This window comes from Antennarius striatus, chromosome 1 (assembly GCF_040054535.1).
Source record: "Antennarius striatus isolate MH-2024 chromosome 1, ASM4005453v1, whole genome shotgun sequence".
NCBI lineage: Eukaryota > Metazoa > Chordata > Actinopteri > Lophiiformes > Antennariidae > Antennarius > Antennarius striatus.
The window spans coordinates 2,134,291-2,160,095 of NC_090776.1; the positions used below are offsets into that span (position 1 = coordinate 2,134,291).

At 49.3% G+C, this 25,805-nt stretch overlaps 1 protein-coding gene across 1 annotated transcript; it reads left to right on the forward strand.

Moving 5' to 3' along the window:
• The first annotated feature begins 275 nt into the window (after positions 1–275).
• LOC137593962 (golgin subfamily B member 1-like) lies at positions 276–25,805 on the forward strand. The gene is made up of 31 exons (XM_068313112.1): positions 276–408; positions 1,288–1,346; positions 1,849–1,995; positions 2,115–2,249; positions 2,328–2,441; positions 2,527–2,679; positions 3,398–3,574; positions 3,656–3,778; positions 3,853–3,966; positions 6,870–7,149; positions 7,252–7,367; positions 7,688–7,805; positions 7,889–7,980; positions 8,056–8,197; positions 10,068–10,174; positions 11,006–11,117; positions 12,224–12,357; positions 12,514–12,561; positions 12,787–12,896; positions 13,272–13,440; positions 13,531–13,635; positions 13,719–20,225; positions 20,268–24,059; positions 24,223–24,275; positions 24,375–24,402; positions 24,486–24,614; positions 24,688–24,798; positions 24,892–24,977; positions 25,302–25,382; positions 25,463–25,568; positions 25,647–25,805. Exons 2-31 carry the CDS (start codon positions 1,302–1,304, stop codon positions 25,803–25,805), a joined length of 13,593 nt encoding a protein of 4,530 aa, XP_068169213.1. The 5' UTR covers positions 276–408; positions 1,288–1,301.

Consider the following 25,805-nt stretch of genomic DNA (forward strand, 5'->3'; position numbering starts at 1 on the left):
TTTAATAGAAGTTCTCTAAAACTAAAGACAACTTTTTTTAACCTTTAAAACGACTAATAATAATAATAATAATAATAATAATAATAATAATAACAATAATAATGATAATAATAATCTAGGATATTTTTATTCTATTTTATTATTATTGTTCTTGTTATTATTATTATTATTATTAATAGTGTTATTACGTTATAAAAGATAATTACAAGGTGAAGAAAATGATTAAAAGTCATCGACGATCTACTTCCGGTATTCGTCATGAGCTCACTGCTGCGCATGCGCGTCTTATCTCAGTTGTGTGTTGACAAATGTGACCCGTCTATGGTCCCGTGGAAAATAGTGTGAGTTCTGGGGGTCCGGAGGGGGTCGCGGGTTTCCAGGTGGACTCTTCATGACGTCGTGATCACGGTAAGCACGTGAACGGTCAGTTTGAGTGACGTCACTCCATCCCGGTGAAGTTATTCCTGGTGCTAGCCGTGTTAGCATGTAGCCGCACACCTGACACGGCTGGACTAATGTTAGCTTGTGACTCGCATTAGAATGGAGTTCCGGACCCCCCCCCGCCCCCAAATCCCACCCCCCCCTCCGGATTCCGAGGCCTTCTGTTGGGTCAACCCTGTAGCTTTAAGCTAATGCTAGCTAACGTTTATAAGGGAGCTAAACCCAACTTTTAGCGAAGTTAGCCTGTTAGCATGACTTTATGTTTCTTTAATGGGACCGCCTGTGAAGTTAGCTTCACGTTGGCGGTGCAGGAACCGGTCTGAGCCGGTTTCCGGTTCATTTAACGTGACCTCAGGCCGCCGCTGTCGTTCCCCCAGACAGGGTTGGGTTTATTCCGAGTCTGCTGCGGAGCAAACATTTCCGGACAGGCTCGTGAATGATTGATCACGTGTCACGTGACCACCCGGGACCCGGATGTTCCACCTCAGGTGATCCAGTGTCACCACCGTGAGATGACGGATAATGAAGACCCAGACTGACCTGGGATCAGATTGTAGCTCAGGGGGATTGGATCCAGTTTCCTGTAGGTTCTCTGCCCCCCCACCCCCCCACCCAACCTGACCTACCCCCCCAGGATCAAGACGCATCATCAGACGCCGGTATTCCTGGAATGCCGCCTCGTTATTTTTCTAAGCGTTCCTCCAGGGTCACGAAGACCCGGATACTCAAAATTAACGCTGATCCCAATTAGAAGGGATGCGATTGGTCCGTTTGTGTCACATGACCCCAGAGAACCTCGGCCCGACAGAATTCTTGAATGTGTGTGTGTGTGTGTGTGTGTTCCAGGCTGAAGAGACACCATGCTGAAGTGGTTCTCCGGTGACGAGGGGCAGGCGGGCGCTTTAGTGAGTACTCACGTTTTGTTGTTGTTGTTGTTGTTGTTGTTTGTGTCGAGTGTTGCCGTCGGCAACAGAAGCGTATTCTTCATAGCTGATATGTGTGTGTGTGTCGGAATCCACGCTCACACACTCTGTCAGTCAATACCAAACGACCGCAAAGCCTCAGGAGGACGGTTGAGCCAATCAGCAGCCGGATGCGTGGCCATTGGATCGTTAGCTGTTAGCGCTTTGTGGCTATCGATCCATCGCTTTCCTTTATGTTCTCGATCAATCCCATGATGCTTCACTTTGTGGCTTTGACTTTGTGGCTTCGCTGTCGTCATGACACCAAATTCCACGATTGAAAAACCTGTTTGTCACCGACAAGCTCCGCCCAGTTTGAAACACGTCATCGGCGTCCGGCGAGTCCACGTCGCCACGGCGACAGACGTACCGGAACGCCGATGCTGCTCCGTCACCTCGACGTGATCTCAAACGCTTCCTGTGTTTCTGCCCCCCCCCCCATCAGGCTCCTGGGGGTCCCGTCGTCGGGGGCGGGGCTCCCGGGGACGAGGCGGCGGAGCGGCTCGTCCAATCGGAGCAGCTGGTCTCTCAGCTGAAGGAGCTGATCCGCGAGAAGGACGCGGCGCTCCGCGCGCAGGAGGAGCAGCTGAAGGTGAGGACGGTTTGGCCGCCGCCGCCACCAGTCAGGAGCTGATCATACGAGTGTGTGTGTGTGTGTGTGTGTGTGTGTGTGTGTGTGTGTGTGTGTGTGTGTGTGTGTGTGTGTGTCAGATGGAGAAGGAGACATGTGAGGCCAAACTCTCAAAGCTGCGTCTCCAGAACAAGGCCAAGGTGACGTCCCTCAACGCTCAGCTGGAGGAGCTGAAGAAGCAGCCGGGAGGGGCGACCCCGACGCACCACAAGAAGGTACACACACACACACACACACACACACGCACACACGCTGCTCCTCGAGGCGCTGCTTCATCCGTGTTGTGTGTGTAGGGCTCCTCAGAAGGAGGAGATCAGGCGAGTCGAGGGAAGATCGTCCTGCTGAAGAAGAAGAGCGAGGAGCTGGAGCAGCAGCTGGCGCTGAGAACCGAGGAGCTGGAGCAGCAGGTGAAGCACGATCACGGCGTCACGGCGTCCTCAGTCGCCCTTCATCTTCATCATTTCACGCTTTTATTCTGGAAACCTTTGTCAGAGGAAGGAAGTGGAGCGGCAGCGACGGCGAGGCGAGGAGATGGACGCCATGCTGACGGAGAGAGACAGGAAGCTGGCGGAGAAGGAAGCTTACATCGTCCACCTGCAGACGGCGCTGGCAGGAGATCAGCCAATCGCTGCCGCTCCTCAGCAGGTCTCGTTGTTTTCACCGTGATGCGTTTAAGAGCTCCTCAGACCGCCAGGATTTTGGGGCGTTTTGGCTGATTTTTTTTTAAAGTTTAGGCTTTTTTCATCAGGAGAAAAAGATTTATTTTGGATATTTAGTAGAACATCAGGTGGTTTATGTGCAACAAACAAAGATTTTGATGCTAATATTTTAGCTTCAGTGACGCCTTAAACATCTAAACCAGGGGGTTTTAATGGCAAAATAATTTATGAATAGAAAAGTACAGTATGTTCAACGTCTAGATTTGATTTTTTTAAATTTAAATTAAAATTTAATTTAATTTAAATTTAAAATATAATTAAAATTATGAAATTAAAACAAAAATAAAGTATGTTCAATGTCTTGATTTGATTTTTACATTTTAAAAAAATTTTAAATTAAAATTTAATTTCTAATTTAATTTAAAATTAAATTAAAATAAAAAAAGTATATCCAATGTCTAGATTTGATTTTTTTAAATTTAAAATAAAAATTTAATTTTAATTTAATTTCAATATAATTAAAATTTTTAAAAAAAAGAGAAAAAAAAGTATGTCTAATGTCTAGATTTGACAACAACGAATGATTTTCTTTTAGCTAATTTCACTGAAGCAGCTCTCGGGGATGAGATCCGAACCTCCTCCCATTCGTCCTTTCCATCATCTTTCCTCACGATCGTGACTCTTTCTGTTCTGTGTCTCCCCAGCTGGAGGACGGGGGAACCCCCCAGGAGCTACAGCTGCTGGTTCAGGGTCTGACCAGGAAGGTGGGCGAGTCGGAGGAGCGTTCCAGTTTGCTGCAGGAGCAGGTAGAGAGCCTGAAGGCGCTGCTGCTGACGGAGAAGGAGCAGTTCATCCAGAAGGAGAACATGTACAAACAGAATGTAGGTTTTTTTGAAACGGCGCCGCTCCGGAACGCCGGCTCTTGTCCGACGCCCGCTGAGGAATCCTCTGTTTGTCTTCAGATCCAGACGTTCAAAGACATCATCATCCAGAAGGACAACCAGCTGACGGAGATCAGTCAGATGCACGAGCAGGAGCTCTTCAGGCTAGCGGCTAAGTCCGACGCTAGCGCCGATTTGGAGCAGGTTAGCGTCTGCGGCGCGGAGGAACGTTGGTGTTTTATAACGTCGTCACACACACGTGTGTTTGTCCTCCTCAGCTTCTGAAAGCTCTGAAGCAGAAGCTCCATGAGAAGGAGGAGGTGCTGCTGGGTAAATCCCAGGTCATCGACGTTCTCCAGGGGGAGGTGGACGGCCGGGACCAGCAGATAACGGTCAGGGAAATGTTAAGAACTAAACGAAATGTTGAAGTTAGTTTAATGTTTTTTCTGTTGGGACCAATCAGGGATCAGCTCTGAGCCACTTCCTGTTTGCAGTGTGGTCTGCAGGAGCAGGTGGAGGAACATTTAGGAAGGTGGGGACATGAGGAATCAAGATTAGCCAAAGTCAGAGTATTTGTAGATAAATTAGAGGAAAAGGAAGAGAAGGTGAAGAAACACGGATTAGAGACAGTGGTGATGGATTTGAGACAGTGGTGAGGACAGCCATGATGGATGGATTAGAGACAGTAGTGATGGATTAGAAACACTAGTGATGGATTAGAGACAGTGGTGTTGGATGAATTAGAGACAGTGGTGATGGATTACAAGCAGTGGTGATGGATTACAAGCAGTGGTGATGGATTACAGACAGTGTTGACAGATGGATTAGAGATGGTGATGGATGGATTACAGACAGTGGTGATGGATTAGAGACAGTGGTGATGGATTAGACACGGTTGTGATGGATTAGAGACAGTGGTGATGAATTCCAAGCAGTGGTGAGGGATGGATTAGAGATAGTGGTGATTGATGGATTAGAGACAGTGTTAATGGACAGATTAGAGACAGTGGTGATGGACGGATTAGAGACAGTGGTGATGGACGGATTAGAGACAGTGGTGATTGATGGATTAGAGACAGTGGTGATGGACAGATTAGAGACTGGTGGTTGATGGATTAGAGACAGTGTCAATGGACAGATTAGAGACAGTGGTGATTGATGGATTAGAGACAGTGTTGATGGACAGATTAGAGACAGTGGTGATTGATGGATTAGAGACAGTGGTGATGGACAGATTAGAGACAGTGGTGATTGATGGATTAGAGATAGTGTTGATGGACAGATTAGAGACAGTGGTGATTGATGGATTAGAGACAGTGGTGATGGACAGATTAGAGACAGTGGTGATTGATGGATTAGAGACAGCGGTGATGGACAGATTAGAGACAGTGGTGATTGATGGATTAGAGACAGTGGTGATGGACAGATTAGAGACAGTGGTGATTGATGGATTAGAGACAGTGTTAATGGACAGATTAGAGACAGTGGTGATGGACAGATTAGAGACTGGTGATTGATGGATAACAGACAGTGGTGATTGATGGATTAGAGACAGTGGTGATTGATGGATTAGAGGCAGTGGTGATTGATGGATTAGAGACAGTGGTGGTTGATGGATTAGAGACAGTGGTGATGGACAGATTAGAGACGGTGGTGATTGATGGATTAAAGACAGTGTTGATGGACGGATTAGAGACAGTGGTGATGGACAGATTAGAGACTGGGTGATGGACGGATAAGAGACAGTGGTGATTGATGGATTAGAGACAGTGGTGATGGACAGATTAGAGACAGTGGTGATTGATGAATTAGAGACAGTGGTGATGGACAGATTAGAGACAGTGGTGATTGATGGATTAGAGACAGTGGTGATGGACAGATTAGAGACAGTGGTGATGGACAGATTAGAGACAGTGGTGATGGACAGATTAGAGACAGTGGTGATGGACAGATTAGAGACAGTGGTGATTGATGGATTAGAGACAGTGGTGATGGACAGATTAGAGACAGTGGTGATGCTCAGATTAGAGACAGTGGTGATGGACAGATTAGAGACAGTGGTGATGGACAGATTAGAGACAGTGGTGATGAATTACAAGCAGTGGTGATGGATGGATTAGAGACAGTGGTGATTGATGGATTAGAGACAGTGGTGATGGACAGATTAGAGACAGTGGTGATGGACAGATTAGAGACAGTGGTGATGGACAGATTAGAGACAGTGGTGATGGACAGATTAGAGACAGTGGTGATTGATGGATTAGAGACAGTGGTGATGGACAGATTAGAGACAGTGGTGATGAATTACAAGCAGTGGTGATGGATGGATTAGAGACAGTGGTGATTGATGGATTAGAGACAGTGGTGATGGACAGATTAGAGACAGTGGTGATGCTCAGATTAGAGACAGTGGTGATGGACAGATTAGAGACAGTGGTGATGGACAGATTAGAGACAGTGGTGATGAATTACAAGCAGTGGTGATGGATGGATTAGAGACAGTGGTGATTGATGGATTAGAGACAGTGGTGATGGACAGATTAGAGACAGTGGTGATGGACAGATTAGAGACAGTGGTGATGGACAGATTAGAGACAGTGGTGATTGATGGATTAGAGACAGTGGTGATGGACAGATTAGAGACAGTGGTGATGATCAGATTAGAGACAGTGGTGATGGACAGATTAGAGACAGTGGTGATGAATTACAAGCAGTGGTGATGGATGGATTAGAGACAGTGGTGATTGATGGATTAGAGACAGTGGTGATGGACAGATTAGAGACAGTGGTGATGGACAGATTAGAGACAGTGGTGATGGACAGATTAGAGACAGTGGTGATTGATGGATTAGAGACAGTGGTGATGGACAGATTAGAGACAGTGGTGATGCTCAGATTAGAGACAGTGGTGATGGACAGATTAGAGACAGTGGTGATGGACAGATTAGAGACAGTGGTGATGAATTACAAGCAGTGGTGATGGATGGATTAGAGACAGTGGTGATTGATGGATTAGACAGTGGTGATGGACAGATTAGAGACAGTGGTGATGGACAGATTAGAGACAGTGGTGATTGATGGATTAGAGACAGTGGTGATGGACAGATTAGAGACACTGGTGATGCTCAGATTAGAGACAGTGGTGATGGACAGATTAGAGACAGTGGTGATGGACAGATTAGAGACAGTGGTGATGGACAGATTAGAGACAGTGGTGATGGACAGATTAGAGACAGTGGTGATGGACGGATTAGAGACAGTGGTGATGGACACAGCGTCTCCCTCCTCCCTGCAGGAGCTGGCGGAGCGGCTGCGCCGGCTGCAGGTGGAAAGGGAGAGCCTGGAGTCCAGGATGGAGGCGGAGAAGCACGTGATGCGAGCGCAGCTCCGCGACCTGATGGACAAACAGCAGGGGGAGGTGCAGCGGCTGAAGGAACAGCATCAGCAGCAGACGGTCCTGATGCGGGAGGAGCTCCTGGACGAGCTGAGGAGGTCGCCGCCGTCGGCTCAGCAGGAGGCGCCAGGGAGCGGGAAGGCGTCGGCAGAGCCGGTCCAACGGATCGCTGAGCTGGAAGGTGGAGTGAAGCTGAGCTCAGTTTGAACCAATCAGAGATGATCACATGATCATCGATTTTTTTAACGCCGGTCGTTCACCCGGATCTATCGTTTATTAACAGCCCAAGTGAAGCAGAAGTCCAACGATGCGGAACGATCAGAGGCCAAGTTCCTGAAGATGAAGGCGTGGTCCAAGACCCGGATCAGACAGCTGGAGGAGGAGCTGAGGAGAAGTCAGGTGACGAAGGTTTCCCATGATTCCTCACGTTTTGTTTAGTCCGCCAAACGTAATTCAATTCATCCCTGTTGTCCTGTCAGAGGAGGAAGAGATGTTGAAGTCATGGAGGTGTTTTAGTGGGTTTGTGTCCACCTGGGGGGGGGGGGGGGGGCTTATTTAGAAAGGAGAAACGAGTAGGGAGTAGGGGATAGGGGGTAGGGGATAGGGAATAGAGGATAGGTAATAGGGGATAGGGGAAAAGGACTAGGGAGTAGGGGTAGGATAATCATGCATTCTGGTGCAGATTCCTGTCATATCTTGAACTTCTTGTCCCCCTCCAGGCGGGAGCTGCCCCCCCTGACCTGACTGCCCTGCGGTCTAGAATCACCGCCTTGGAGGAGGAGCGAGAGGAGAATCAGTGGAAAGTGGAACAATACGAGGAGCTGCAAGCTAAGAACGGTAAACTGGACCGCCAGGGGGGTGGTGAGGGGGTGGGGTCGGTTTGGCCAGAGGGGGCGTAACTGACTGTCTGGTTCCTGCAGAGATGCTGGAGGTGAAGCTGGTTCTTTACGAGGAGCAGCAGCGCAGCCTGCAGGCCGACTTGGAGACGTTCACCAAGAGGGCCGCCTCCCAGGTCAGAACCGCCCCCGAACAAACGGGTTCGCAGCCCCGCCCTCCCCCGTAACCCTACGCCCCCCCTTCCCATCAGGCCAGCGAATCAGGCAGCACCGACGACACCCAGAGCAAGGTGCTGGAGTGGCAGGTGATGGCGGCCGATGAACGCGACCGGGCGAAAGAGGAGAAGGCGGCGCTGAGCCTCCGGATCGGCCACCTGGAGGAGGAGCGAGAGGGTAAGGCGGGCGGGCGGCGCCGGCAGAAGGTTTCGTGTTCTCACCCCGCCTACAAATGACGCGGTTCGAACGGGTCGAGTAGAACGATCCGGTTTGAGCGCTTCACTGGCGTCACGTAGTTCCACCCGTCACGCCGGCGTCTCCATTTCCACCCGTTCCCATTCTTTGTCCTCCATCATGTTCTGTTCTCTCCTCTGATGTCTGAATGAACTCCTTTCCTTTATCATCTCTTCCTGTTACCGGGGGAGGCGACCAGCACCTACCTCCTCCTTTTTAAGCTCCGCCTCCAGGCTGCGTTCCAGGGATGGGAGCAGCCACACAGAAAACAGCGTCCCATCAGTTTTGTGCACGCAGGCTCGGCGCAGCTCGTCCTCGCTGTACTGCTCGCAGCTCGCCTCTATTTTGACTTCCTGTTGGAGGAGCTGCAGGCAGTGCAGCAGCAGGCTCCGCCTCCTCTTCCTCCCGTCTCGCCCCTCTTCATCACTCCTTCCTGTCTGTCCTCGTCTTCTTCCGTCCCTTTTTTTCAATTCATCTGATTTGCATCATTGTGTTTTGTGTATTCGCCGCTGAGCCTGACGGATTGCTCCGCCTCCAGCATGCCGAGGGGGCGTGGCCAGGTCCAGCAGGAGTCATTACCTCCATAGTCTTCGTCACGTTTTATCAGAGAACGTCGGAAAATTGGGGTTATTCTTGCAAATTGGATCTCTAGAACGAGTGGCGAATTTTTAAACGTGGATGGATAGCACAAAACAGAGACGTAAACCCCGCCCACTTAAAAATAAAAGGTTGTTTGGGTTTTTTTCTGTCACAACTTGGTTATATGTAGAGTTGATGGAGGAGACAACACTGTAAAAAATGCAGTGAAGCCTGGACAGGATATGTTTTTGCTCCTCCAGCCATCGGTCAGCTTAGCGGCTAAGCCGATTAGCTTAGCGCCGAAGGCTGTTTATTTATAATCTGGCTGTTTATTTATGTTCAGTTTGTTATTTATGTTCGGTTTGTTTATGTTTAGAGTCGTATTGGTTGTAGAAATCAACACGTCTGCTATGAAGAGTTTATATAATCAATCACTTGAGCGAAACGATCAATAGACAGCATTTACATTTACCTAACGTGGCGTGGGAAGGGGAAGTGGGCGGGGTTTATCTCTTGTCCATCTTGACCCATCCTCTAGGCGTTCTGGTTCTGTTCTGCTTTGACTCTTCTCTTCCTGTTATTAACCAGACCTGCCTGTTCTGGAGCCCTGGCTCCGCCCTCAATCTGACCACTCCTTCCGCCTGATAAACCCCTCCTCTTTTTGTTGCCCCACCTGCTTCCCCCTCCCCCACTAAAAATCAGCCTGTTGTCGCAAAACGGATGGGAACACGTTCTCACCCTAATCCTTTTGCTGCTAGATGAGACGCCAAGTAGAGATTGAACGCCACATGAATCTGCCCCGCCCCTTTAACTGCCCACTCCCCTTTTACTGGTGAAACTGGGCCACCTCCCCCCTCTCCATCACCTCTTCCATTGCCTCCCTCACTGGTGAATGCTGTTTCCCTCTGTCAGGTGTGAACAGCTTTGACCGGAATGTGAAGTCAAACCAGTTTATCACCTCTTCTATCCATCGGCCGCCGTCTCCACGCTTCCTTAAGTCTGTGGCTTTTTGTCCAAACTGTCGCGTTTAGAAGCTCATTTGTTCTTTTCAAAGTGCCTCATTTTCCACTCCATCACCCCTTCTCCTCCATCCTGTCCTCCATCACTCCATCCTTCCTGTTTTCATCCCTCCTTCCATCCATACGTCCATCCAAATCCAACCAACATCCCCCTTACCCCTGTGGCACAAAACTGATTGAGGATGACTGGTTCTTTCCTGGCTGCTCCGATCCAGCACTGGAAACCCGGCAGCAAGAGTTGGAGGAGGAACTGGCTCAAGCTGGGCGGCTCGGCCAGCGCAGGACCAGGAAGCTGGCGGTTCCAGCCCAGAGAAGCCTGCAGGTAGGTGGACGCGAAGAAGCCACGCCCACATATCGACCCAAAGAACACCATAATCTCAAAATGTACGAGCTGCTCAGTTTTTATTTAAAACTGGGGGAAAAAAATATATTTCACTGAAGTACAGGAAGTCCTCAACATATGAACACAACTGGTTCTGAAAGGATGTTTGTAAGTTGAATTGTTTGTAAATTGAATTGTTTGTAAGTCATTATTAAATTTCAATCTTTTGAGGTCATTTAAATGTCATTTACTACAATAAATACTAAAGTAATGTCATTACTGCTCTAAATACTAAAGTAATGTCATTACTGCTCTAAATACTAATGTAATGTCATTACTACTCTACTAAAGTAATGTCGTTACTACTCTAAATACTACAGTAATGTCATTACTACTCTACTAAAGTAATGTCGTTACTACTCTAAATACTACAGTAATGTCATTACTACTCTACATACTAACGTTCTATTCCCTCAGACTGACCAGAAACAATTACAGGACGTGTAGTTCCAGTATTTACCGTTTAGCGTCACTAGTGATTCACATGATCGTTTTAATCCAGATTAGTTTGCGGAAACTTTAATCCTGATAATGTAATCCGTGAGAAGAAGAAGAAGAAAACACTTCCAGGAACTCTCCACCAGTTTTTAAAGATCATCAACAACAACAGAGTCACTGTTGATGATCTACTGTAGCATGTAGCATGTAGCTTAGCTTGAGAACAAAGGAAGAGGAGGAGGGAGGAGTTACTGTGGGTCAGAGTCAGAGGTGTCATCACAGATATGGTCACCACTACCACTACCTTTAAACGTTTTTTTCTTCCACCTGCAGGAGGACTTTGAGTTTGACGCTTCGGACCAGAAGATCCACTCCGGGGGCGTGGAACCCATGGAGGGGGAGAACATGGGAGGTTGGTGGCCCGAGTTCAGTGCTCCCGGCACAGGTGTGAGACCCGCTGGACAGTTTCTGCTAGCATGCACGTTCCTGTTGGAAGCTGCCGTTCGTCGTGACGCTGCACTGGGTTCTGTTTTTATTTCACCCCCCCCCTGTTTGGTTCCCGATCGGGTTCTCGTGACCCCGGTGCCCCCCGGAGGCAGTTGCTCGTTCCTCCGTTTCCATCCCATCGGTTTGCAGTGTTTCTGTGGACGTGTGCATGCTGGTTGAGCTGGCTAGTGTATGTGTGTGTGTATGAGTGTGTGTGTGTGTGTGTGATAACGTCGAGATCAGGTGACGTGAGTGTGGGCGGAGCCACTTCGTCTGGGTAAGTTCCTGTTCTCATGGTTTGCATGTTCTGCACCCCTTTAATTTCCTCTCATCTGGTCTTGTCTGCTGCTTGAAACCACAAGATCCATCAGAGAGAACTGGAATAATAATCTCAGAGTAATAGATTAATAATGTAGAAGTAATAGAATAATAATCTGAAAACTAGAAATAATCCTGTATGGTTGGTAATTTTTTTTGATACTCCAGGATGGATGATAGTCCACTACTAATCCTGAAAAGATGATAATTCACTACGGATGATAAACCAGTATGGACTTTAATCCAGTATGAATAATAATCCACTGTGGATGATAATCCAGTTTCAATGATAATTGAGTGTGGCTGATAATCCATTATAGATGATAATCCAATATAGATGATAAACCAGTCTGGATGTTAATCCAGTATGGATAATAATCCACTGTGGATGATAATCCAGTATGGATGATAATCCATGATGGATGATAATCCAGTATAGATGATAATCCAGTATAGATAATCCAATGTGGATGATAATCCAGTATGGATGATAATCCACTATGGATGATAATGCAGTATGTATGATCATCTAGTATAGATGATAAACCAGTATAGATAATCCAATATGGATGATAATCTGATATGGATGATAATCCAGTGTTTCATGTGTTTCATAACTATCTCTTCCCCTTTCCTATCAAGCTTTGGATAATCTATCAACTCTGTGAATTTAATCTAATAATTCCCACCTGTCGTGGTGGGCGTGGCCGGTCTCCGCCCCCTCTAACCCCCCCCTGTTGGTTCCAGACGGGCTGCGGTCGGTGGTGGAGGAGCTGGAGCTGGAGAGGAATCAGCTGCAGGAGCAGATCCTGAGTCTGGAGGAGCGCTGCCAGGAGCTGGGGGACCGTCTGCAGCTGCAGGCCCGCATAGAGACGCTACAGGTAACCCCGCCCCCTGCCTCGACAGGCCCCGCCCACCATCACCTCCATGCTCCCAGCCAATCAGCCTTCTGACATCCTGTAACCTCATGACGGACGCGTGAACTGCATGTTCCTCCCCCCTCAGGAGTAGTTTTGTAACCCAGCCTTCTAACACAGGTGACGTTTGATGTAGATGAAGATGAGGAGCCGCTTTGGGCCCCCCAGGTCTGGTGTGTGTTTGTGTGTGTGTGTGTGTGTGTGCGCTGGAGAGCACCTCTGGCGGTGGCGGCTAACGGTGTGGAGTGTTTGTTTAATCTCATTCTCACCAGGTGTGTTCAGTCACGTTCACCTGTACCGATAAACTTTCCCACAATCCCTCTCTGCCGCTGTGTGCCGTGAGTTTCCATCTGTCACTTCCTGTTTGCACGACTGTCTTTCCTTCTGCCGCAGAACGAGTCGGAGAAACTGCAGAGCCAGCTCGCCGGCGCCCGGAGTCAGCAAAGCCGAGACGCGGAGAAGCATCAGCTGCTGGTTAACAGCCTGAACGAGCAGCTCAGAGGGTAACCAGTCGCTAACTAGTCCTGAAAGCGTTAGCATCCTCAGCTACAAGTGCTAAAATTCGCTTAAACACCAACGGGAACTGTTAGCATCCTCCTAAATTTGAACCAAAAAACCTCACAATCCCAAATCGATCGCGTTTTCGGCTGAGATTTTAGGTCAAGCGTTTATTTTAGTCGTATTATTTTCTTATTTTCAAGTGGATGTTTGTTTTTTTTAGCCTCAGAGGAAGTATTTGCTTTGAGGATGTTGATAGAGAAGTAAAGAGAAGGCCAGAGGGAGCTGCATTGTGTTTTTGTAGATCTGGAGAAAGCTGATGACAGGGTGTCCAGAGAGGAACTGTGGTATTGTATGAGGAAGTTGTTGTTTTTTTTTAGCCTCAGCGACACGCAGGAGTGTCTGGAAATCTCCCTCATCGAGAAGGAAAACACGTTAGCCAAGACGTCCGAGAAGCTGGAGTTCATCGGAAGCCTCCGTGAATCTCTGAGCGAAAAAGAAACGCAGCTGAAAGAGGCGTCGGACAAACTCCTCCAGACGGAGCTCACTGTGAGAACTCTGGTTCCTTTTCCTGGGTTTCTTCCTGTCTGTTGCTTGCTAAGCTAGCGTTAGCTGACGCTCCTGTTCTTTCTCCTGCAGCTCGAGAACGTTTCCAAGAGGTGCAGCAGCGCCGAGAAAACGTGCGGCGAGGTGAAAACGGAGGTGGACGACCTCACGCTGAAGCTGTCGGCGCTGAAAGAGAAGGTGTGATGGAATTTTGTGCTTCTGTACGGATGAAGACTGTCCGAATTTGCTCAATTCGTATCTGTTTGTTTTTCTCGTTTCAGTCACAAAAGCAGGAAGTAACCATAGAAACGTTGCAAACAGATCTGGATCAGACCACGGAGGAACTGGACAAACTAAACTCCACTTATTTGGAGGAGCGAGCGCAACTCATTCACGATCTTCAAAGCTGCGAACGGGAGATCGACAGTCTTAAAGATACGCTGTCGGAAAAGGACAAGGAGATATCGACGCTGTCCGGAAACGTGATGGAATACACAGAACAGGTGACGGCGCTGAAGCAGGAGCTCAGGATGAAAGAAGACAACCTGGTTCAGGTGGAGAACGCGCTGAGTAAGGCGGAACGCGAGGCCAAGATCATCAGGGAGTCGCAGAACGCCGATCGACAAGACCTGGACAAGGTGATCTCCGAGCTGGTGGGAAACCTCAAGGATGCTGAGACGAAGTTGGTCAAAGCAGAAGAGGAAAGAGAAGCCGGAGTAAACGAGGTGGAACTTCTGGTGAAGCAGGCCGAAGATGACAAGAAAAGCATCCTGGAGCTCCGAGGGAAGATCCAGAAACAAATCGTGAGCAATCGGAGTCACGTGTCCGAGAGCGAATCGCAGATCACGTCGCTAAAGGAGCAGCTGGCTTCAACCAATCAGAGACTGCGGGAGTCAGAAGAGCGTCTCAGGGAGGAGATGGAGCGACAGCTTCAAGGTAAAGAACGGAAGCACCAGGAAGAACTACGATCCGCGAAAGACAAGTATGAAGACGAAGTGACGGCGTTGTCCAGACGTTTGGAGGAGCAGGAGAAGAGCGAGGAGATCATCAGGAAGCAACTGGAAGCCGCTGGCGAACAGCGGGAGAAGTTCATGTCCGGAAATGAGAAACTAAGCCACGAACTTCAGGAAAAGTCTGAAGAAATCTGCAAACTCAACGAACTTCTGAAAGATGTCGACGCCGAGAAGAAGCGGCTGCGAGAAGAAGTCGCAGCGCTGATGGAGGAGATGGAGCTGCAGAAGCAGAACGAGCGTCGGCTTCAGGAAGGGCAGAGCAGTTTGGACGGACAAATAAATGACCTCACGAGTCAGAGAGAGAAGCTCGAACTGGAGTTAAAAGGGCGCGAGAAAACACTTTCAGATGTTGAAAAGCAAAAAGAATCGTTGGAATCCCAAATATCCGCAAACAACGCGATAATCAGCGGACTTCAGAGGGATAAAGAGGAGCTAACGCTACAGGCTAACGAGCTACAGCGAGTCCTGGAGCGGAGCACACACTCGAACTCCGAGATCCTGCTGGAGAAAACCAACGAGTGCGATCGTCTCAACGTCCTCCTGAGGGAACGGGAGGAGAACGACGCGCGACAGCAGGAACGAGCGCTGGAGATGACGTCTACGATAGAAGGGCTGCGGCACGACGCGGCGGAACAGGAACACCGTCTGAGGTCGGAGCTGGAGGTGAAGGAGGAGGTCCTTAGAGAGAACGGCGGTTTGAAGGAGGAAGTGACGCGGAAAGAAGAAACGGTTTTGAAGCTACGGGAAGAAGTGGAAGCCCTTCGTGGAGAACGATCGCAGGTTCAGCGGCAAATCGAAGACGGAGAAGATGCGTTGAAAGACGTGAAGCAGCAGTGTCTGAAACACAAAGACGAGCTGGATGAAGCAAACAAGACGATTCAGCGTCTGAGCGAACAGATCGGCGTCATGTCTGGCCTTGAAATACAAATCTCGGAGAAGGAGATGAAGATCGACGGCCTGTTGAAGGAGAAGGAGACGCTCACGACGGAAGCTGACGACTTGAAGAAGGTCTTAATGGAAAAAGAACTTTCCAGCTCAGCAGGTTTGCTGGAGAAAACAAACCAATGCATGAAACTCTCGGAAACTGTGGAGGAAAGAGAAGAAGAACTCAAAAATCTGCAGGAACAAGTGGAGAACTTGAAGAACGAAGTCAATCTTCTCAACATCTCCTTGAAGGAGAAAGAACAAGCTCAGCAAAACCAAGTGCTTCAACTCCAAGACACCGTTTCCATCCTTCAGGAACAGACGTCTGTCCTGGTGTCTGATCTAAAGGAGAAGGACAGACGGATCCAAGAGAAGGTGGAAGAATGCGAGGCGTATCAGAAGGAAGTTACGCAACAGAAAACGGTCTTATCGCAGATGCAGGAAGAGGCGGAGTCTCTCAGGCAGGAAGTGAAGCGACTGATGGATCAAACCGCTGCAGAAATCACCGACCTGAAGATGACGGTGCAGAAACTCACGACGGAAAACCTGCGGCTGACGCAAGAGGAGAGCAAAAGGACGGCAGAGGCGACAGATTTCAAAGATGACATTCAAGCGTTGAAGGAGCAGAGCGGAAAATTAAAGGCCGAGCTTCAGAAGACTCTGGTGGAGCTTTCCAAGGAACGCCAGGAGGCCGAAACGGCGTCCGCGGAGAAGGAGAGGCTCCGATCGAACCTGGAAGCGAAAGATGAGTCGCTGGAAGGACAGCAGACGTTGATTCAACAGGTCAACCGTCGGGTGGTTGAGCTGGAGGAGAAGCTGGAGCAGAAAGCGAACGACAACGATCGTTTAAACGCTCAAGTTTCCGAGCTGAGAGCTCAAATCGACAGTTTGGCGTTGGAGGCGTCCGTCCTGAGGAATAACTTGGAGGATAAAGAACGGTCGAGCTCGGATTACGAAAGTTTATCCAAAACTGCCGTCGAAAATCTCAACTCGGATCTAAAAGCGAAAGATGCCGAGTGTGAGAGCCTAAAGGAGAAGATTTCACACCTGGAGGAAACGGTAGCCAAGCTGGACAACGCCCTGCATGTACGGATATCCGAGGCGGAACATCTGAACAAGTCCTTGCAGGAAAAAGATGCGGCCATTTCCGAGCAGGCGAAGCGTCTTCAGGACGTTCAGAGATCGGCCGACGAGGCGTTCCTCTTCAAGACTCAGTTCATGGAAAGTACGGAGTTGGTGACGCAGCTTCACAATCAGATTCAGTTGCTTTCCGCTGAGTGCGGAAACCTCAGAGCGTCAGCAGACGAAACGCAAAGTGCCTTCAACAACCTGCAAGAGAAGTTTGTAACCAACTCAGAAGAGCTGCAAGATTTTAAGAAGCAACTGTCGGAAAAGTCCGACGAGGTATCGCAACTTCGGAAGTTGCTGGACGACACGGATGATGAACATCAAATGGCAAAGAACACGATAGAAACGCTGAAGGAGGAGTTAAATAAGATTCAGCTTCAGCTGACGGAAGCAGAAGACCGGAACTCCAGTCTCTCGAAAGAAAAGGACGAATCTTTAGCTTCGCATGAAGCTAGCGTGTCGCTGCTGACCGTGGAAATAGAAAGACTGAAGTCTCAACATCTTCAAGTCGTCGGACAAATGAACGCCCTGACAGAAAACCTGGAGCAGAGGGAAATGGCTCTGCACGCGATCAATAATCAATACTCGTCCCAAGCCAAACAAGCGTCTCAGCTCGTTTCGGAAATCCAGAAGCTGGAAGAGCAAAATAAGAGACTCGGCGAGGATTTGGTTTCGTCTAAGGATGAGCACCAGGAAGCCGTTACTCATTTACGAGACGAAGTCCGAAAAGTACTGGCGGAGAAGGAAGAATTGGAAAAGAGGAATCGTCAGATTCAGGCGTCGCAGGAGGAGCTGTGGATTAAAATGCAGCAGGAAGTGACGTCCGAGAAGGAGGGGCTTCAATCTAAGGTTAGTGCCAAAGACGAAGAGCTTTCTCGATTAAAAGAAAATGTGCAAAAGGTAGAGCAAATTCTGCAAGACTCTGAGAAAGAGTGGCTTTTGGTTCTGGATAAAGAGAAGCAGGAGAAGAATCTGCTGGTAGAACAGTTGATAAGCTTTGAGAATGAATTGAAATCCAAAGACGTTAAAGTTGATGCTTTGAAGCAAGACTTGGACAGTCTTCAGGACAAGCTAGTGGCGGCGTCTTCTGCTATTAGACAGGGTTCCGATCAGCTGAACGCCAAACAGCTGGAGGTGTCGGCGTCTAGGATTCAACTCGAGAAAGTGTTAGCGTCTGTCCAGGAGAAGGAACGCGACAACGACGATTTGAAAGAAGTTTTAAAAGCAGCAGAACTCGAGTTAGAAAGACTGTTAGCGAGAAAAGACGACTCCGATAGCGAGTCGTCCGTTTCAACGCAGAGATCGGCTTCTTTACATGACATGCTAAAGCATTTACAAGAAAGACATCAGTCTGAGGTAGAGGCCTTGAGCAACGAGTTGAACGCAATCGTCCCCCAGTTGCAAAGAACGCAGAAAACTCTTTCTGAAAGAGAGAGAAGTAACGAGGAGAACGCCCAACAAGTCATCCTTTTGAAGGAGATGGTGGAGCATCTGCAAACTCGACTCAGCGTCGAGTCCGATCACGTGAAAGACGCGACCGCAAGACAGTCGTCGTTACTCAGAGAGTCGCAAGCAAAGGACGATCAAGTCAACTGCATGAGCATTCAGATAATTCAGCAGAAGGAGCTACTGGCTGGGCTGAGTCAGCAGTTGAAAGACAAAGACGCTTCCATCGCCCAAATCGTGGAATCTGCCTCCAATGAAAGGATGAAATTTATCGAGGAGAAAGAATCTCTGGTTGTTCAGTTGGACAACTTGGAGCAAGACTATAGAACCTCCCTAAAAAGAATGAAAGAGATCTCTGAGACCAAGAACTCAGAGAATCTTCAGCTAATTCAAGAGAAGGATGCGTTGAAGAGTGAACTAGCTGTAGCATGCAAAGAAAAAGACGCAATAAAGAAGAAGCTTCAAGCAGCTCTCATTTTAAGAAAGGAGCTCTCCAAAAAAATTCAGCAATATGAAAAGGAAAAAGAAGAGAGTACTATCAATAACACGGAGGTTTCACTTCTACAAGACAAGATACAGGAAGCTGAAACCGCTGCCAAGGTGTCCGGAGAGAGTCTTTCTCTCCTTGAAACGAAAATTCAGGAAAAAGAAGGAGAGATTCTCACTCAGAAAACAGAGTATGAAAGTCAACTGGAACAATTGGAGTCTGAAAAGCAAATTTTAGAAGCCACCATTAATGAAAAAGAGGTCAGTTTGAGTCAAACCTTGCAAACACTAACGGAGAAGAGCACCATTTTATCGCAGGTGCAAACCGGAGTCATAAAAAAAGAAGCAGCATTCGAGCAGGAACGAAACGACTGGATGCAGAAATTAGACCAACTTGAAAATGAAATCAAGACATGTAAAGAGGAGCTGAAGGATAAAACTTCCTCCGCTGCCGATTTGGAAAAAGAGGTCGCACAATTGAAGCAAGAAAAGGCAACGTTACAGAAGAAGACCCAGGCTGCCCTGTTGGCTCGGAAGGAGACAATGAGGAAAGCTCAAGAACAGGAAAAGAAGTTAACTGAAGAACTGACCGAGCTGAAAGAAAAGTACGAGACCCAACTGTGTCAGCACACAGATGAGATCAGCGCTGTCCAACAGAACCTGGACAAGAAGATCTTGGAACTGGAGGAGCTCGAGAGAACCTCTGTGTCTGATGGAGGTGAACTGGACGGTTTAAGACGGCTGGTTGAAGAAAGGAATCAAATGGTTGAGGATTTGATGACGTCTGTGGCCGAGAAAGAGAATCAATGTCAAAGTCTCTCGAACGTACAAACGGAGTTAGAAAACGTAAAAGCCAAATTCGAGAACGTGTCCATTGAGTTGGCGAATAAAGACCAGGCTCTTGTGGTGGTGGAGCGTAGAGCAGAAGCTTTGAAATCCAAACTTGATGTGGTGGAGGATGACTTGGAGAAAGCTTACATGGAACTAAAAGACAAAATGGAAGACGTCCAGAGGTATCTGGTCGCGATTGAAGCTGTTGAGCTGAAGGTCCAAGCCTTGCAAGATGAAAACGTTCAGCTGGAGACTCGACTGAGAACATCTGAGTCTGCGCTCCAAGCAAAGGAGGAAGAACAGCGACTCTTGCTGGAGAAAAACAAAGAACTTCTGAAGCAAAGCCAATGGATGAAAGCGGAACTGGAGACTACCGTCGGTTTGGTTTCCCAGAATTCTCTAGAGGTTTTAAACATTCAGAAGACTTTGGAGGAAACCCAACAGCGGCTCTCCAAGGAGCTCCAACAATCACAACTGGATGGAAATGAGAAACAAAAGAGTTTGGATTTGTTGAAGCAAGAAAAAGAAAATGCTTCATCGCTAATCGATGAGCTTCAAGGTAAACTAACAACCCTGACGAAGCAATTAAAGGATGTGGAGAAAGAAAAGGCCGACAATCTAAAGGAAGACGGCTGTTTGTCTTGCAAATGTGCAGAAAACTTTAAAGCAAAGCAAAAGCAGTTGGATGAAGCTTTGTTGGCTTCCCAGGCTCAAGTTTCAGAAAAGGAAGAACTGATTGCTGCACTTGAGGTTCAATTAAAACAGCAAGTTAAGATACAGGAAGTTGCCATTGAAAGGTTGAGAACCGAGGCTGCTGAGCTCCAGAAAACTGTAGAAGAAGGCACAAAGGAGAACGACCAGGACAACAAAAGCAAAATTTCTCTCTTGACTCGGAAGCTTCAAGCAGCTTTGGTTTCCAGAAAAGAACTGATGAAGGAAGTTGTGTCCCTGAAAGAAGAAGTGGAAAAGCTGACAGCTGAGCATGATGCTAAAGAGGAGGAGAAGTTGGTTCTGGAATCGTCTGTGGTGACGCTGAAACAAGAAAAGACGGACCTGGACAGGTTGGTTTTGTCTTTGAATGTGGAGAAGGAGAAGCTCAACACCCAGGTCGATGGCGTCCTCGTTGACAACCGCAGCCTGACCGCCGCCTGCGAGAGCCTGAAGCTCACCATCGAGAACATCACCCAGCAGAAACAAGCCTTTTCCTGCCAGCTGGAGTCTCTGAAGGACTCTCAAACGGACGAGTTGTCCAAGTGGAAGCTGAAGCACGCCGAGCTGAAGCAAGAGTATGAGTCGCTCCTGCAGGCTTACGAAAATGTCAGCAGCGAGATGGATAAGATGAGGCAGCTTCTGGAGGGGTCCAAGAGGGACCGACAGGAGGCCCTCAGGAAGATCCACAAACTTGAAGCGGAGATGGAGATTATGGAGAAGAAAGCAAGAGAGACGGAGGAGGAGAGTTGGAGATTTAAAGAGAGGATGGAGGAAGTTTTCAAAGAGAAACAGCAGAAGATCGAAGAGCTGGAGAAAGAGAACGAGAAAACCAAGAAGGAACTGATTGAGCTTGAAGGAAACCATAAAACGATGACGTGCAACTTGACCGATAGAAATCAACAACTGGAGGACGAGATTTCCAAACTCAAAGTGTCAACGGACAATCTCAAGGCGATGAATGGATTAGATGGACAACCTCCAGAGACGTTCGAAGGCTCTTTGGTGGAAAAGAAGCACCTGGAATCAAATCCATACGCCAACAACATGCAGCTGAAACTGGACGAATCTCTCAGTTTGAATAATTCCTTAACCGCCCAGATTGAAGCCCAAAAAACTGAGATCGGTGCTCAACTGGAAATCACCGTCTTGTTGGAAAAGGAGAAGCAAAGTCTTTCTGAGAGGATTGAAAGTTTGCAAAGTGAACACGAAGTCCACCTGGGAAAGAAAGAGGACGCCATTAAAGAGCTGAAAGACCTGATGAACAGAAACAGCCAAGAGACTATCAGCCTCAATGAGAAGGTGAGAATCCTGGAGGATGACAAGTCCCTCCTCCAGGAAGAGCTTGAAAACGTCCAAGAGATTTCAGACAAGGTGAAAAACGAGAACGAATATTTGGAGACTGTCATCCTCAAAAACGCAGAAAAGATCGACGAATTGACCGAATCCGTCAAACTTCTGCAAACCCAGAAGTCTCAGCTGTCCTCACAGCTGGTGGCTTGCGAAGAGATGAGCAACAGAGTCCGTCAAGAAAAAGAAGATGAGCAGATCAAGTTGGTAAAAGAGTTTGAGGAGAAGTTCAAGACGGTGAAGCGCGGCAGCGAGGGCTCCAAGAATGTCAATAAAGAGCTGCAGGAGTTACTGAAGGAGAAGCATCAGGAGACAAATCAGCTGCAGCAAAACTGCATCAAATACCAGGAAGTCATCTTAGATTTAGGGAGCTCTCTGAAGTCTACCCAGGCAACCGTGGAACGCTTGGAGAAAGAGGTGGGTAAAGCCTCAGAGAAGGTTTCTCTTTTGGAGGAGAGAAGGAACCGTGTCGAAGAGGAGCTGACCGTCCAGAAGAATCTCCTGAAGCAGGCAGAAGAAAAGATTCTGAGCATCGAGTCGGAGAGAGACCAGCTGGCGACGAGTCTGGGGAATATAAAGTCTGAGGAGAAGACGAAATCCCCGCCATCAACACACGAGAAACAGTTGCGTTCCTACATGGAGAACCAGTTGGCGTTGCAGCAACAGATAGACGACCTTCAGGTCTCGAAGGACAGCGAAAGCCGTAAAGTCGGCAAACTCGTTCGGCAATTGGACGCTCAAGAGCTGCAGCTGACGAATGTGAAAAGAGCAGCCGAGACTAACGAGGCCAAGCTAGTTGCTTTATCCGCCGCACCTGAAGGCGCGGAGGCGACCGAGCTCTGGAACGGGTTGTACCAGAAGACGTTACACGAGAAGGACAGCCAGCTTGTGGAACAGGGTTTCGTCATCAAACGGTTTCTCGAAGACACCAGAGTCCGGGAGAAAGAGTTGAGCGAACTACGAGCGGCCAAGTCGCGACTAGAGAGATCACTGGGCGACTACTCCGTCGCCGCTGCCGCGCAGCAGAGGCAGCTGTTCGTTTTGAGCGCCAACAACACGGAACTGTCGGAGAAGGTGGAGCTTCTGGGCGCTCAAGTGAAGGAGCTCGGCACTCGGGCCGAAAGATTAGAACAAGATAAAAATGCGCTGAAGCGACAAGTTGCCGACAAAGACGACGCCATTTCTCTAACGCAGTTGAGTCTCCAGCAAGTGGAGGAGATCAACGCCGACGCCGATGCTCAGCTGCTTCTCCTACGGTCTCAAAACGACAAACTTGACGCCGACTTTGAGAAGCAGGAGGGAATTTCTTTACAGTTGAAAACACTCTTGCAGAATAAAGATGCTGAGATCTCCTCCTTGCTGTCCTGCAGAGACGGACAGATGTCAGGATATCTGGAGCAACTCCAGGCTAATTATCGCTCCCAGTCAGCAGTGTATGAGGATCGGTTAGCGTCGATGCGCTACAAGCGAGAAAAGGCCGATGGAGAGCTGAGAACGCTGGAAGCCAAGGTCAAAAGTCTGCAGATCCAAGTCGGTAGATCCAACCAGGACAAAGAGCAGATGGTTGCCAAGATGGAGTCCTTCAAGAACTCAATGGTGTCCCTGCAGAGCGAACGGGAGCGGCTGATATCGGAATACCGAACGCTGGAGGCAAAGAGCCAGTTGGGGTTGGCGGGAAAAGATGGCGGCGCCGATGGGGAAGGCGGCGCCTCCAAAGGCCTGAAAAATGAGATCAGGAAACTGTTGCATCAAATGGACGATCTCAACTCTGAGAACGCGATGCTGAGGGCGCAGTTGGTTCGTTACCGAGAAGATCTGAATCAGGTTTTATCCCTGAAGGACAACCAGCTTAAGGTGCTGCTGAAGAAGCAGCAAGACGTGATCAAAACCCTGGAAACCCAAAAAGTGTCGGCCGAAAAGCAGCTGAAGGAGTCGCGGTTGGACCTCCAGAAGGAACAGGAAGTGAGAGAAGCTTTAAGGGTGGAGATTGTCCGTCTCAGCGCTGAGTTTTCTGAGAAGGAAAGATCGACGGCAAACGAAGGAAGAAAAATGGGCGATCTTCACGAAACGGGCAGGAAGCTAGCTGAAGCAGAGGATAAATACAAGAATGAGTCGAACACCTTGGAGCGCCCGGTGGAGCTCGAACAGGAAGTGACCAATCGGAGGATGGCCGAGCTGGTAGACGATCAATACGTGTTGGAGCAGCAGTTAGCCGAGGCAAGAAGGCAACATAAGGACGCCAAGACTCAAAACGAGTCGTTGTGCAAAGCGATGGCGGCGCTTCAGGACAACCGCGACCAGCTGATCGAAGACTTCAAGACCCTGAGGAGCCGGTACGACGAGGAACTCCGTGCGAGCCAGCGAGCCTTGAACAAGGTCGAGCGCCGCCTGGAGGACGCCGCCGCTGCCTTGGCCGCGTTTGACCACGAAAGGGACATCTTAGTTCGGAAACTGAAGGCGTTGGAGAGCAAAGATTCCAACGCGGAGTTGAACAAGTTGTTGGACGAACTGACGAAGGGCTTGTCGGAGAAAGAGCGGGAACTGAAGCGGGCGGCGGTGGAGAATCAGGCGTACGGCAGGCAGCTGTCGGCGTTCTCCAGGTCCATGGCGAGTCTCCAAAACGATCGCGACCGCTTGATGGACGAGTTGAGCGGCGCCAAACGATGGGTTGAATCCAGGCAAGGTTCAAGCCCGGTGGCGCCCAATGGGAGCGGCGTCCAGGTTGAGGACGGGCCGGTGAGTCTTGCTTGAGTTGTGATTGGTGAACAGCATGCCGGGTGGGCGTGTCCTTGCCGTGCAGTTGCTTTGACTCGCATGCGGTTTTGTTTGGTGTCACGTTTTTAGCGTTAAATCTTTCGTCCGTTGGTTCTTCCTGACGTTTCTTGGGGTTTTGTTTCAGGAGGCGAGGCAGAGGAGCGAAAACACCAACGAAGAAGAAAAGGACGTCCTGAGGTAAGAGCGGTCACGCGCACGTGGGCATACCGTCGGATTCCTCTTTGTTGCCATGGAAACAATTCAGAACCTCCTGGTCTTACCTGTTGTGTTTCGTAGGTGCGACACAGGGAGGAAGGACACACCGGTGAGTCACATGACCAGAAGTCTTCCTGTGTGTGGTTGGTGGTTCTAATGTTCTGTGCGTGTTTGTGACTCGCCGTGTGACAGGAAACGGTCCAATCGGACGAGGCGCTGCGCCGGTCGGAATCCGAGAACATCCGACTCCACCATGATCTCCAGCGCTGCGCGGACGAGATCCGACGGCGAGACCACGCCTTCCAGAAAACCAGCGCGATGGTGAGAACCCAAAGGGGCGTGGCCTTTGAAGGAACAAATGTGTGAATTGAATGTAACTCCGCCCCCCCTCCAGCTGCAGCAGGCGGTGGAGGAGAAAGGTTCCGTGGCGGCGCAGCTGAGGAGCGTCTCCCAGACCCTGAGGGACACCCAGAACCGCTGCCAGTGGCTGGAGCCTCAGCTCCAGGTAGGTGACCCCGCCCCCTGGTGGCGGCCTGCGGTAACGCATCAAAGCCCAGCGGCGCCTGATTTACGTGTACCGCTGCGTTTTCACCAACAGGGGTCAGCGTACGCTGAGGTCGCACCCGGAGCCCCACATGAGAGGAGCGACGCCCCCACGGCAGAGAGCGCCCCCTTAAGGGAGAGGTGTGTGTCTGTATGTGTGTCAACGTGTGTGTGTTAACGTGTGTGTGTGTTCACGTGTGTGTGTGTTCACGTGTGTGTGTTTTAACGTGTGTGTTAATGTGTGTGTGTTAAGGTCTATGTGTTAACATCTGTATGTGTGTGTGTGTTCACATGTGTGTGTGTGTGTGTGTGTGTGTGTGTGTCTTAACGTGTGTGTCTGTGTGTGTGTGTGTGTGTCTTAACGTGTGTGTCTGTGTGTGTGTGTGTGTGTGTTCACATGTGTGTGTGTTTGTTAACGCGTGTGTGTTAACGTGTGTGTGTGTCTTAATGTGTGTGTGTGTTCAGGCTGCTGGAGCTGGAGCTCAGTCTGGCCAATGAGAGGGCGAGGAGAGAAACCGCTGAGTCGGCGCTGCGTCTGTCTGACAGGTGAGGCCCCGCCCTCCAGACGATGTCAGCTCCACGCAGCGTTGTACGTTTAACCGTGTGTGTGTGTGTGTGTGTTCCAGCGTGTCCAGGGACCCCCAGAGGGACGTCAGCATCGAGGTGGACCTGGAGGAGGGGGGGTGGGACGCCGTGGGCCTCGACCCCGCCCAGCCCCTCATCACCAGAAAGGTATTGTCTGGCTCCGCCTCTGTCCGCGGCGCAGTGGGCGGAGCCGTATTTCTCTTACCTGGCTGTTCCTCCCTCCAGGTGAAGGGGGGGGCGGTGGCGTGCCGGAGGTGGCTGCGTGGGCGGAGCCTGTACTTCTCCAAGCTGCTGACGGGCCGCGCCCGCTCCCGGTACTTCTTCCTGGCCTACCTGTTCTCGCTCCACGTCCTCGTTCTCCTATGCCTCACCGGCGTCCTGTAG

What these genes read in the sequence shown, in the direction of transcription:
- LOC137593962 (XM_068313112.1), top strand. Translation starts at nt 1,302, where the DNA reads ATGCTGAAGTGGTTCTCCGGTGACGAGGGGCAGGCGGGCGCTTTA. An exon ending in TCCAGAAAACCAGCGCGATG is followed by an intron (nt 24,615 to 24,687) that starts GTGAGAACCCAA and finishes CCCCCCCTCCAG; the next exon opens with CTGCAGCAGGCGGTGGAGGA. An exon ending in AGCCCCTCATCACCAGAAAG is followed by an intron (nt 25,569 to 25,646) that starts GTATTGTCTGGC and finishes TCCTCCCTCCAG; the next exon opens with GTGAAGGGGGGGGCGGTGGC.